General features: G+C 42.1%; 1 protein-coding gene and 1 long non-coding RNA gene across 3 annotated transcripts in view; both read right to left on the bottom strand.

The window, feature by feature from the left end:
• Positions 1-13,754, bottom strand: part of RMND5A (required for meiotic nuclear division 5 homolog A) — a 58,992-nt gene that overhangs the window by 28,837 nt on the left and 16,401 nt on the right. For both annotated transcript variants that reach the window (XM_081592916.1, XM_081592917.1), the window contains exon 2: positions 11,445-11,587. In XM_081592916.1, coding sequence (XP_081449042.1) covers positions 11,445-11,587 — 143 coding nt within the window. The remainder of the gene's footprint in view (positions 1-11,444; positions 11,588-13,754) is intronic.
• LOC145546335 (uncharacterized) lies at positions 5,470-10,176 on the bottom strand. Its single transcript, XR_014082762.1, has 2 exons — positions 7,675-10,176; positions 5,470-6,516 (listed from the first exon to the last, which is right to left on the bottom strand). It is a non-coding gene; the product is annotated as an uncharacterized LOC145546335 (long non-coding RNA).

The raw sequence follows: 13,754 nt of genomic DNA, 5'->3' as shown, positions 1-13,754 counted from the left end.
CAGTCTCCAAAACACTGGGGAAAAGAATGTCTGTGTAAGCCACCCAGTCTGTGGTACTTTGTCATAGCAGCTCTTGGAAATGAATATGCTCCCTCATTGGTGCAATGAAATGGTAGTTGCTACTCTGTTAGCATTACTATTCACAATTAAAAAGTAAGGTTCATTGCTCTGTATCTACTAACATGGAAAAATGTTCTTACCCTTAAGTGAAAAAAAAAAAAAAGCAACTTCTACAAAAATTATGACACCATTTCTGTTTAAAAAAAAGCTTACAAATGCTCACACAACAAATGTGAAAAGAATATATAAAGTACTAGCAGAGATTATCACTGGAGATAACCATTCTTACACAAAGAGCAAACATTCCTTTTATAGCAAGCTAAAAGATTTTGTCAAAATCTATTACAAAGAGAGAAGGTGTTGAAGGTTCTGGTTCTGGGTAAGATCAAGCAAGTACACCCCACCCTGTCTCTCTGAATGCAGTTCCAAAATGAGGACTGAAAGGAGTTGCTACTCGAGGCAATTCTGAACAGGAGTAAGCGGATTGGGGAGGAAGGCAAAGAACTGAACGTGAGCTTACTACTTTCCTCCCTCCAACAACTATCTCTCAGTCTGGAGGGAGTACAACCAAAACCCACAACAGGGCAGGCACCTCCAGGAGCAGCCCTCCAGGGCTGGCATGAGGAACAGGAGTGGGTTCTCCTATCACGTAGAAGGGGGCGGAAATAAATCACATGCTTTCTTCCCTCCCTTTTCTTGCACCGCTAGCTCAAGGCAGCCTGCAGTTAAGCTTCTGTTGTGAGTAAGGAGCATTTGTAAGCTTTTTTTCCCCAACAGAAATGGTGTCATAAAAAAAAACAGAAACGGTGTCATAATTTTCACAGCAGTACTTAGATTATGTTTGATTGAATAAGCAGGAAACAAGACTCGGCAGATCTTCAGAACTCTGCACGTGTTAAGTCAGTCATGTCTGACTCTTCGCAATCCCATGGACAATAGCCCACCAGGCTTCTCTGTCCATCGGGATTCTCCAGGCAAGAATACTGGAGTGGGTTGCCACGCCCTCCTCCAGCGGATCTTCCTGATCCAGGGATCGAACCCACTTCTCTTATGTCTTCTGCACTTGCAGGCAGATTCTTTACAACTAGCACCACCTGGGAAATCCACCACAGTAGGCAAGTTAAAACTCTGAGGGAAGGGATCTTTTCTCTCCAGAGGAGCGATGGTCCCAAGAAGGAGGAGCCAAAACTCTTGCATCTTTTCTCTCTGTCTCTCTACCTCGTAGCTCCAGATACAGGCAGAATTATGATAAAATACAGGGGATTAGGGTATATCACCTGATGCAAAGAACTGAACCATTGGAAAAGACCCTGATGCTGGGAAAGATTAAAGGCAGCAGAAGGGGATGACAGAGGATGAGATGGTTGGATGGCATCACCGACTCAATGGACGTGAGTTTGAATAATGAGTAAGATCCAGGAGTTGGTGATGGACAGGGAAGCCTGGTGTGCTTCAGTCCATGGGGTCACAAAGAGTTGGACACGACTGAGTGACCGAACTGAACTGATCAGGGTATATAAAGCCCAGTTCTCTGGCTGGATGACTAAATAGGAAGCTCCAGAGAACCCTAAAGTAGCAGGGAGATCAGAGAGAGGAAGAAACTCAGAAAAGTAACACTCCCATCCAGAGTTGTTTATGAACCCCTGGGCTCACCCTCAAGTGGCACAGGCATGGGTCTGACCCTCAGGGGCATAGCAGACTTTGAAAAGAGGAACTAGGGGTCAGACCTAGCTTCCAGGTCCTAGAATGGTTTGCACACTAAGAAGACATATATGGACAGATCTGTAATGGCTTTGGAAATAAGCTGACATTGAAACTACAACTCAGAGAAGACTGGTCAGAACTTGTAGTCTGACCCCAACCAGGTAGTGACCACTAAAACAAAACTTAAAAAAAACTCAGTGGATGGGGACTTCCCTGGTGGTCCAGTGGCTATGACTCCTTGCTCCCAATGCAAGGGGCCTGGGTTCAATCCCTGGTTAGGGAACTAAGGTCTCCCATGATGCAACTAAGACATAGCACAGCCAAATAAATTTTTAAAAAACCTCACAGGGTGTACTTAGCAGAATAGAGGTGAATAGCACAAAAGTCAGTGGAGGTCCATAGAAATGATCTAATCTGAACAACCAAATAAAAACTGAAAAAAAAAAAAAAAACAATGAATAGGACCTCAGGGACCTGTAGGACAATAACAAAAGATCTAACATTATGTCAATGGATTGTTACAGGGAAAAGAGTGTAGTGTAGGAAAAAAAAATTTTTTTTAACATTTCCCAGCTTCGTCAGGAGAAGGCAATGGCAACCCACTCCAGTACTCTTGCCTGCAAAATCCCATGGACGGAGGAGCCTGGTAGGCTGCAGTCCATGGGGTTTCGAAGAGTCGGACACGATTGAGTGACTTCACTTTCACTTTTCACCTTCATGCATTGGAGAAGCAAATGGCAACCCACTCCAGTGTTCTTGCCTGGAGAATCCCAGGGATGGCAGAGCCTGGTGGGCTGCCGTCTATGGAGTCGGACGCGACTCAGTGACTTAGCAGCAGCAGCAGCAGCAGCAAGCATGGTACAAGCAACACAGGGTTATTTTACAGCGCACATAAAAACAGGTGGTAAGTAACCCGCAATAGAACTGCAAAGCACATACTATTTGCAATCACCACAACACAGCACAGCTCTCCTCTCCAAAATTCAGCCCACTTTTCTTTAAAGATCTATCTATTCTTAGATGTCAAGTCAGTAGCCTAAAACTAAATAAACACATTTAACATTTGGAATTACTCAACACAAAAACAAAAAAGCAAAATTACTCTCAGAATCTTAAATTTTTATTCCTTTTCTTTTTATAGACCTCTTTCTTGGCCTGGTACTTAATCTAAAGAATGAAATAATACAGAGTACCTGGATGCTAAAGCATAGCGTCCATGCCCACACTGAATAGACTGTATCTTTCATGCATTGGAGAAGGAAATGGCAACCCACTCCAGTGTTCTTGCCTGGAGAATCCCAGGGAAGGCGGAGCCTGGTGGGCTGCCGTCTGTGGGGTCGCACAGAGTCGGACACGACTGAAGCGACTTAGCAGCAGCAGCAGCAGCACTGAAAAAAGTCAGAATTGCTTGGCTGTGGTTCTCTACTTTCCTCATCCAATCTGCTTACTAGATTCTGCCTGTTGAGAGCTAATTTTATAGCAGTTTATCAATACCTTTAAGCTAATTATTACATCTTTATGCTGTCTATGACAACCAGAACATTAGAAGTAAAGATGCTGCTACCTCGTTCCTCCTCTGGACTGGGTGGGATACAGGCCTACAAGGGTGACTGATGGTGAAACGGAACAGGACCCAAGGGCCTCTCCCCCCCACGTCCTCAGCCTGCCTTTTGCCTGTGGAAAAACTTTAGTCAAAGAATTAAGTTTAATCAGAGAAGCGAGAAAATGCAGAAACAAAGGAAAACAGTCAAAGGAGACCAAATCATAATAGTTTAGTCATTAAGCATAGTCAGGGACAGTATCCTGTGAGCTGTCCTTGTAGGTACTGAAACCACTACCAAGTAGAGAAGTTAACTACATGATGACCAGACCGAAGCCATGACACAGCTGCACAATTCCAAGAACTGGCCTCAAGGAAATGGGAACAAACCAATCCCGGAATGGAAGACTAACTGTTCTTCAAACAATGAAGATGACGCTGATTAGACCACTGGTGACCAAGATGACTGTCAGAGCTGATTGTGCTGTTTCTGCATGGAGCCCCTCCGTCTACAAAAGCTCTTGCCCCTGATTGGGGGTGGGGAGACAGCCTTTGGACAAGCATTCCCCACCTCCCGCTGCCAGCATCCAAAATAAAGCAAACTTTCCTTCTCACCAACCTGGCCTTCTGATTGGGGCACAGTCAGACCTGGGTTCAGTAACAATGTCACAGATTTCTCCCATATTTTATTCCCCCAGATAAAAGGCTAATCAAATGAATAAAGGAGTGGGTATCAGAGGATGGCAGAATTTATTACCAACTCAGGAATCTTTCTATAACTCTAAATGTCTGCATGCACTCTATAGGCAAGAATCATTGAGACTAAGATTTCTCACTGATCTATTAACCTCATTCAATCCAAACACAACCTTCAGATTCCTACTGATTCATTTACTGATTACTTCCCAATCGCATCAACCCCCAACAAATCAGGTGTCTATTATTCTGCGGGAAAGAAAGAAATAACTTTGGAAGAGACAATGGTCAAATCCAAAGAAAAGACCATATGAAAACAGTTTTTTTCAGCAGTATACATTTACATTTAGTCATAATTCTAATTGCTACCACCAGACAGTAACTGCTCAAACAAAACAATTCCTCCAAATCTTTCCTTCATATACTTAACAAAAGTAAATTTTGATCATCTAGAAAAATTTAAAAGTCTAACATTTAAACAAATGTAAACACTTTCTTTTACAATGATGCTCTTCATATAATTTTATTTCACTACTACACTGGTGGTAAGAAAAATCGAAAACCCTTACACTCAAGACATCTATATGACATTCAAGTTCTAGAACTTATTTGCTAGTCTTGGAAAACACAACTAAGCATGACTAAGCAAAGCATTAGATGAAAATTTCTGAGCTCCCTACTATCATTTAGATTTTACAGTTTAAACCACTAAAGTGGATGAGTAAATTTTTTTCATAGCTTATTTTCTGCTCACATGTAGTAAAAATTAAAGCTAAAATTGTAAAAAGAGGTCGAGGAAATGCAATATAGTATGAGAACTCCTTTTGTTATAACTGCATGTTCTTACTGTTGCATCAGAGCAAGGATCAGTTCCAGGCCCTGTTGCTAGGTGACCAAACTCATCTGCATGGCTGCCCAGGAAATCAGCAGCATCACAAACCAGCCAAGAAGTAGATAGTGAAGAGAAACACCTGTCTATTAGCACTCTGTTTTACTACGTTTTTCCTTTTATAAAGGAAAAGAAAAAACATGGAAGGATGTTCTCAAATGTGAAGGCACATTCTCAGAAGACAAAAAGCACATATTGAAGGGTGTGTCTGCCTAGAGAAGATATTACAACTTAAAATGAGAAATCCAGGACACACAAATTTGTATACCATCTCGTGTACTTCTAGTATCATTCACATTTTTAATGGATTAAAGGTTTTAAAATCTGGAGGCTAGGCAGAGGAGAAGTAAATAACTCAGACAATCTTTACAAGACTATGAAATCTAAACAAACTACCCTACCTGTTTGCTTAAACATGCTTACAAACTGATCAGATTTAAGGACTGGCTTTCACTGCTCACCATCCAAAATCAATCCCTTTCTGAAATACATTTTATAAAATTATAATTATCAAGTAGGTAGTGACAAAAGAAGTATGTGATAAAACTCAGTATTTGATTTAACGCCTAAGTGCCAATTCTTTTTTTTTGTTTTAATATTTATTTATCTGGCTACATCAGGTCTTAGTTGCAGCATGAGAACAGGCAAAACACTCTTGACATAAATCACAGAAAGATCTTTTTCAATCTACTGCCTAAAGTAATGAAAATGAAAACAAATGGGACCTAATTAAGCTCAAAAGCTTTTGCAGAGCAAAGGAAACCAAAAACAAAGGGACAACCCTCAGATTGGGAGAAAATATGAGATTTTTACTAAATGTCTTACTAGTAACTTTTTTAGGGGGTGTGGTTAGTCCGATGTTTTACTTTGTTTTTAGGGAATTCCTTCCTAGCTTCTAAGCACTATGATCTTTTTACAGCTTTGTTAGCCATTTCTTTTCAGTAATTCTGAAAATTCTACCCAATACATGTATCAAATTATCTGCCTATATTTCAGAACTCAGTTCTTTTTCGCCTTGCTCAGAGTAAGTTTTCTAGCCTTTTTCATTTCCCTCCTTGATGAACGGTAACATCTCTCTACTACATAAGGATTTATCCATTACATAATAATAGTACTTCAGAGTTAACTGACCTCACCCATTCTAACTACTGTTTAAGGCTAAACGCAAAAAAATTTTCTCCTGCCATTACCTTTTTCTCCTCTTACACCCCAGTAAGACCTATATAAAAGGCTCACTCAGAACTATTTTGCAATGTTCTCTATTTCACATTTTATAGCCTAACGCCATTTTTTTTTTTTTTAATACAGTCATCATTTTTGCCTCACCGATGCACATGCTCCATCTAGTGGCAGAAGATCAGTTTAGGAAGCGTGGTTTACAAAAAGGGTTTTTTTAAACCATTATTTGCCCCCTTAAAACATTACCAGCCCTGCAATGGCCTGATTTCCTAGTACAGCACAGTGTTTAAGAACAAACTCCTGAATGAAACCTTTTCCAAAACCTTGATCTACCATTTGTATACCTTGGGGTATATTACTTAATATTTCTAAATCTTAGTTTCCTCACATGTGAAAAGGGAATAACGTGCTTGTATCATGGGCTATTGGGGAAGGAAATGGCAACCCACTCCAGTATTCTTGCCTGGAGAATCCCATGGACAGAGGAGCCTTGCAGGCTACAGTCCACGCGGTCGCAAAGAGTCGGACACGACTGAGCGACTAACACACATCATGGGCTATGCGTGTGCATGAGTGCCAAGTCACTTCAGTCGTGTCCGACTCCTTGCAACCCTGTGGACTATAGCCCATCAGGCTCCTCTGTCCATGGGATTTCCCAGGCAAGAATACTGGAGTGGGTTGCCATGACTGCCTCCAGGGGATCTTCCCGATCCAGGGATCGAACTGGAGTTTCTTATGTCTTCTGCATTGGCAGGTGGATTCTTTTAACACTAGCGTCACCTGAGAAGCCCTCTAAATGTATGTAACGCTCTCAGCTCAGTATGTGGAACATGGTCAATACTCCGTGAGAGCTATATTTTCTGCCTTCTCCTTAGTCTAATTTCATCCTATTTAAGGAGGGCAGGCAAATCCTCAAATGTTTTTATCATTCCTCCCTTTTTCCCCTAATCTCTCCTTGGATCAAATCTTTAGGCCTTCCATCACTGCCTTTTCCCCAGCCTGACCTTGCCTGACAGGGGCAGCCGCTCCCATCAAGTCAGTCCCTGAGAGTCTTTAACATGAGTCAAGCATTTTCTCAGCTGTTCAGTTCCTTTCCTGGCCCCACAGAAGACCACACCTCACTGCTCTGTTGTGCTAAATCTTATCCACCCTCACAAGTCAAATGTAAAAATATCAACTCCAGGGACTTTTCCAGTGGTCCAGTTAAGACACTGCCTTCCAATGCAGGGAGGCGAAGGTTCAATCCCTGGTCTGGGATCCCTCTGCTAAGACAGGAACTAAGATCCCATATGCCTCGTGGGGTGGCCAAAAAAATAAACAATTTTTTAAAAATTATAAACAACTAAATGGAACTTCCTTGGTGGCACAGTGGATAGGAATCTGCCTGCCAATGTAAGGGACACAGGTTCAATCCCTGGTCTGGGAAAATTCCACATGCGTCAGAGCAACTAAGCCCATATGCCACAACTACTGAGCCTGCATGCTGCAACTACCGAAGCCCGTGTGCCTAGAGTCCGGGCTCTGAAACCAGAGAAACCACCACGATGAGAAGTCCTCACACCACAACGAAGAGTAGCCCCCACCTGCTGCAACCAGAGAAAGCCACTTGCAGCAACGAAGACCCAGCGCAGCCAAAAATAAATGACTGAATAAATAAAATATCAACTCCACAACCTTAATCAAGAACACAGTGATCATCTCTTTACTTTTTATTAGTAAGCAGAGTCTGTCCTAAGCAAACTTACTTTAAGTTGCCTCAGAATCTTTCCAGTTCTTTGACATGTACAAAAAGCACCCTTACACCAATAAACTACACCACAATTTTCTAAAGAACATGTATTATATTTTTCACTTTCAACCGTCCCACAGCAAATGTTAGATACTTCAATCTTAGCATTATTTCATCTACCCACACACCCACACACAGAAGTCTAAAGCAGTCATTATTTTTACTGACTTTTCTTACTTAGGAATTAAACTTAAAGTCAAAAGACTAAGTAAAACACTAAATAAATATCCTAAATAGGAAAGAATTCTAGATTTTCTTAAAAATAGAGAAGGAAATAAAAAACACATTTGTTTTTACTAAAAAAAAAAAAAAAATTTTTTTTTGGCTACAAAACCCAGTGGTTGATATTTATTTTAAATTGTGATTATACTACAGACATCTGAAAACTGTCAACACATTAAAGCAGAAATCTTCAATAATTTTTTATGTTGGCAATAATTAAAAGCCAGAGTGCCCTGCCTAACATCATTAACTTTTCTGCATATGTTTTCAGGGAAGTGAAGACTAAAAAAGTTTAAAGGAAGCATTGAAACATTAAAGGAAAAAATAAATTTTTTAAGCATGTCAAAAATTTGCTCAAGTTTCTCACTCAACAACCAGCCTGCTCATATACGAGTCACCAGCTTCCTTATTGTCCTTCTCTCGGCAGGGTGGGAACATGTGCCCATAACATGGAGCTCACAGGCTGCCCGACGACATTCCAGTTTATTACTCAAGGCTGTTTACTGTGATACTTAAAAGCTTAAGCCACAGTGGCTTCAGCTTCATCCTGTTTGTTCGCCAACCCACGAGTCCACCCAGCCTTTACGACAGGTGGCCCTGGAAGCTTGCACAAGTTTACGAGGTGCAAGCTAGAAGGGCAAGAAGACTTTACAAGCCAATGGAATCTTGGACAACATCAGTCAACACAGAATTCTTCAGGTGCGTGAGAAGCTCATGTACAAGGTCTAGGTAGTTCTAGTGGGATAACAGCTTCCTTTATAGCTAAGGCTAATAGATGCCGCCCCTTAACCCCCCCAAAAAGGGAAGAGAATACACTGAAAAATGTTATAGAACTCTGCTAAGACATCCAAGCTTTCGGCTGTGCCTCAGGACTATAATTCAACAAATGACCCCAGGATCAACTTAATGGTGTCATTTCATGAAAGATCAGAAGAATCTAGAATCCAGGTTACCTAGAACTTAAACTACTTTCACAGGAACATATAAAACTACCCCCTCAAAAAGTTACCTGTAAAAGCCCTTATAACTTCCAAGTACATGAAAAATATACTCAAAAGAGAAATGAATAAATTAAAATATTTAATCAGCAATATTCACCTCAAATACCTCCCCACTAAAAAGGTCAGAATGTAGGTTACTCACTATGTGGATCCCTTGTCCACTTTTAAAAAGATACTTCCATTTCCAGCGCCAAATACATTTAAAATGCTTTGTCTCAAAAATTAGCCAAAACACGACAATCCTTATGAATATGTATAAAGACTTGCCACATCAGGAAGAAGACATGTTTAGCAAGTCACCAGGAGCTGGGGGACAAGAATAAAAGAGGGCTCTGATGATAACTGGCTTCCCTGGTGGCTCAGACGGTAAAGAATCCACCTGCAATGCAGGAGACCTGGGTGCAATCTCTGGGTCAGGAAGATCCCCTGGAGAAGGGAATGGAAACCCACTCCAGTATTCTTGCCTGGAGAATTCCATGGACAGAGGAGCCTGGCAGACTACAGTCCATGGGGTTATAAAGAGTTGGACAAGACAGAGGGACTAACACTAATTAGGATCAGACAAGACATAAGCTAGGAAATGAGGACACACGGACCCCCCTACCAGTGGCACCACGCAAAGCCCTGTATCCCAGATCTTGGTAGCCAAGAGACCACACAAGAGGTATGACTGTGAGGCCACCCCCACCTATTCCAGAATCTGGGATCTTTTCTCTGACTGGCTGCTTCAGAGGCTTCAGCTACTCTCACTGTCCTGGCATCTTCTGGTCCTGCCTGTCCCGACACTGTTGTAACTGCGGGTAGCCCTCTGGTCACCCTAGAGGTCCAGGAACCTCTTGGGGTGTGAACCATCACTAGAATGCCTTGGTCACTGGCAGCCGCCAATATCTGAAGCTTCCTAAACACCACCATAGTTACTTTACCCTAAAGACACAGAGGGTTCCTCCCTCACAGTGATTTAAGATCATCTCTAAACCGCCCCCAACCCCACTCTTCCAGAAGGTCCTTGAGTCAGTACACAGCAATAATCACTTCAGGCATCAACTGAAGACATACGACGCAAGTCTCCAAAAAGTCTGAAGCCGAAGCCACTTCCAAAGCTCTGTTTACATCCTCAGAGTTAACAGACAGGCCCCACAACCTCGGAGCTATTTCGGAGAACACTCACTGCCTTCCAGCCTCTGCTGGCAACCGCCATCACAGATCCAAAAATGGGGCTGCTGCAGCCAACACCACTTCTCTGGCCTCTTTCGCTGAGTCGAAGCCCTCAGCACACTGAGAGTGGTGAGAGCTCTCCCAAAGGTCACTAACACTTCTGAAAGCCCAGCTACCCAAACCATCTGCAGAGCCCCAGCCATTCAGTCCTGTCATACCGTACCTACAAGTTAGCAATACTTCCTTAAAAGCATCCATGTTGTAGTTCTCACTCGGGCTGCCTTGAGTCTAGCCATCCAACACTACCACTTTGTCAGAGTATTTCTAACAGTTAGGCTTGCGCATGAATTAGAGCCATTCTCTGGATTCCACGAGTTTCCATATTACAGCTACTGTCTTCATGCATACAGATGGAGCAGCTCATAAGACACGTTTTGCTACAAAAAGCTTTCCTCAAAATTTCTTCCTACTCTCCCAGAAGTTTACAACATGTGAACAAAAATGTCCACAACCAGTCACACACTCCCCAATAGCTGAAACACTCCGAGGTATCACACAGTAACCTTAAGCGACTTCTTTTGGGCTCTACTAAGACTAAAAACTCCAAGGGCAAAACTGGCCCAGTGCTAAAAATGGTAACCGCTTATAAGCAAACCTCCAAGTCAAAGATTTAAGAGATGTCACAAGAAAATCACTTAACCGGCTCTGCTGGCTAGCAACCAACCCACTCACACAGCAAACAACACTGGAGCAAAGTGACCAGCAAGCTCATAGGAAGACAAGGAGAGTAGGATGATGCAGGGCAGACAGACTCAAGCTTTGTTACCCCAGTCATCCCATAATAGAGGCCGAGTCACACTCCGGGAATTACTCAGGAAGTAGGAAAAGTCACTATAAACAAACTCCCTCAGAGTAAGTTAAAAATTTGGAAACTGACTCATCTTGACACTAGGAGTGGTCATCATACAAGACAATGGGTTAAAAAAAAAAAGGCTATAAAAAGAGAAGGTTTTTGGTTTGCTTTTATTCTTGAATTTTTTTTTAAGTAACAGCAACACGGAACTTTAAGGGTACCATAGTAAAACCATATTACTAAAAGCAAGGATGAAAGAAATAGTATAAACAATGAGAAAGCTAATGTGATGAAAGCAGTCATGGGAAATGGTGGATGATGCTGGAACGCACCAAACACTCCCGACAACACCATACCTTATCAATGGCTTTTCCAACCCGAGAAACGCTGCTGTGGATGTCTTTGTGGTCAGAGGCCAACTTCTGAACAGTATCCTTTATTCTCTTACAGCACTGTGTCAAGACAAGTGAAAGTGTCCCTGATAATTCAGCATCTTGACCTATAAAAAAAGAAAGAAAGAAGACTGGCTATTCACAAAAGCAAACCCAAAGATGGCAAGTTATTACATTGGCCCTCTGGAAGATGAAAAGGTAGATGTGAAGAAAAATCAACTGTCCACTTTGAAACAGTAACATCCATAGATGATATTTTTCAAATGAACAGTAAGAAAGCTATTTTAATTTTTGTATCATTTGGAATACATTTTAAAATTTTACTATGACATAAATCACTTATGTAATTACTAAATTGGATAATACTAAATAATACTGCCAAGGCATTTTTAAGAAAATATGTCTAAGTGAATAAACTCACTTATTCAATCCACTTAAACTGTCCAAGTCATTCTCACAACATTTTATTACTAAATTTCCTAAGAAGAGAGAAGTCTAATTGCTTTATGTTCTACATAAAGAAGAAAAAACAAACTTTTTTTGATAACATGAAGAAACAGTGAACACAGCAGAAAAGAGTTTATATATCCCCACCTGTAAGCCTCAGTGAGCCATCCCTACCAGTCAGGGTGGGAGGAACTCTCTGGAACTTCGAGTTCCCAGATGCCGGCCAAGGGCCCACCCTGCAAGCAGGTCTTTCTAAGGATTAGCAGCCTCAGACTGGCTTGCGAGGTTGGTCTCTGGCGGGCATCTGGGAATTTGGATTTCAGGAGGGTTCCTACCACTCTAACTGGTTAAGAATGGCTTGCTGTGCCTAAACTGCTTTTCTTCTGGGAGTCTGGAATTTTGTTATCTGCTAGACAAAAGGTGCCTACATGACAATACCTGATAAACACCAGAAGACTATGTCTCCAAATGAGCTTCCCTCGGAGATAAACACTTCACGCTGTTGTTGTTTAGTCACTATATCCGACTCTTTGTGACCCCATGGGCTCCTCTGTCCACCGGATTTCCCAGGCAAGAATACTAGAGTGGGTTGCCATTTCCTTCTCCAGGGGATCTTCCTGACCCTGGGATAGAACTTGTGTCTTCTGTATTGGCAGGTGGATTCTTTACCACTGAGTCACCAGGGGAATACCGTAACACTTCATACTTGTTAGTGTTTGATGCTACAGGAATTAAGTATGCCCTGTGTGACTCCACTGGAAGAGGACTCTGCAGCTTTCTCTTGGTTTCCTCTAGGCAATGCCCTGTGTGCTTTTTCCCCTGGCTGTTTGTCTTGTACCTTGTTGCTGTAACAAATGTTAGCCATGAGTATGAGTGTGACTACCTGTTGAGTCCAGTGCCTCCTCCTGTATTACTGGAATCTACAATAGTCTTGGACTGCAAGGAGATCAAGCCAGTCAATCCTAAAGGAAATCAACCCTGAATATTCATTGGAAGGACTGATGCGGAAGCTGAAGCTATAATACTTCAGCCACCTGATGCAAAGAGCCAACTCACTGGAAAAGACCCTGATGCTGAGAAAGACTGAGGCCAGGAGAAGGGGGCAACAGAGGATGAGATGGTTGGATGGCATCACTGGACTCAATGGACATGAGTTTAAGCAAGCTCTCGGAGATGGTGAAGGACAGAGAAGTGGGGTGTGCAGGAGTCCATGGGGGTCACAGAGTCAGACACGACTTAGGCACTAAACAACAAAGTAGTCTTGGGGATACTTTTTCCTTGATAAATCAACAGAAAGTTACTACAGTTGATATCCTCTTTCCTTGTGCTACCTCCTCAGGAAAAGGCAGCAGGAGGAAGAGAAAGAGAAGTCTGAAAAGAGAACAAATTCAGTTATACTTGTCAGTCACCTCAAGTATAGACCTACACATCCACACCTGTAAGCAAGAGACCTAGCTCCTGAAATCTTACTGAGTGGTTCTTAAAAGTATAATTTACATCAGAGTGACCTGGAGGTCTAGTTAAGACAAAGTAGATGGATCCACATCCCCAGAGTTTCTGATTCAAGAGGTCTGGGATAGGGCCCAAGAATTTGAAATAGAATAGCCCAAAAGTAAAAGCAGTCTTAGGATCTTCATTCATCTAACAGCTATTTATTGAGCATTCAATTACATGACAGGTACAGCTGTGTCCAGGCAAAAATCCCAGCAAACCATAACTTCTGGTGAGCAAGATAATTACGAAGTCGGTCAATTACACAATATGACAAAAGAGGATACGTGCTCCTGGCAGGGGCGGAGGACCATAGTAGAACAAATGGAGAGTGTG

The sequence above is a fragment of the Giraffa tippelskirchi genome, chromosome 4 (assembly GCF_054371585.1).
Source record: "Giraffa tippelskirchi isolate mGirTip1 chromosome 4, T2T-mGirTip1v1.2.pri, whole genome shotgun sequence".
NCBI lineage: Eukaryota > Metazoa > Chordata > Mammalia > Artiodactyla > Giraffidae > Giraffa > Giraffa tippelskirchi.
Note: the sequence above shows the minus strand (reverse complement) of the source record. Positions and strands in the feature narration are given on the sequence as shown.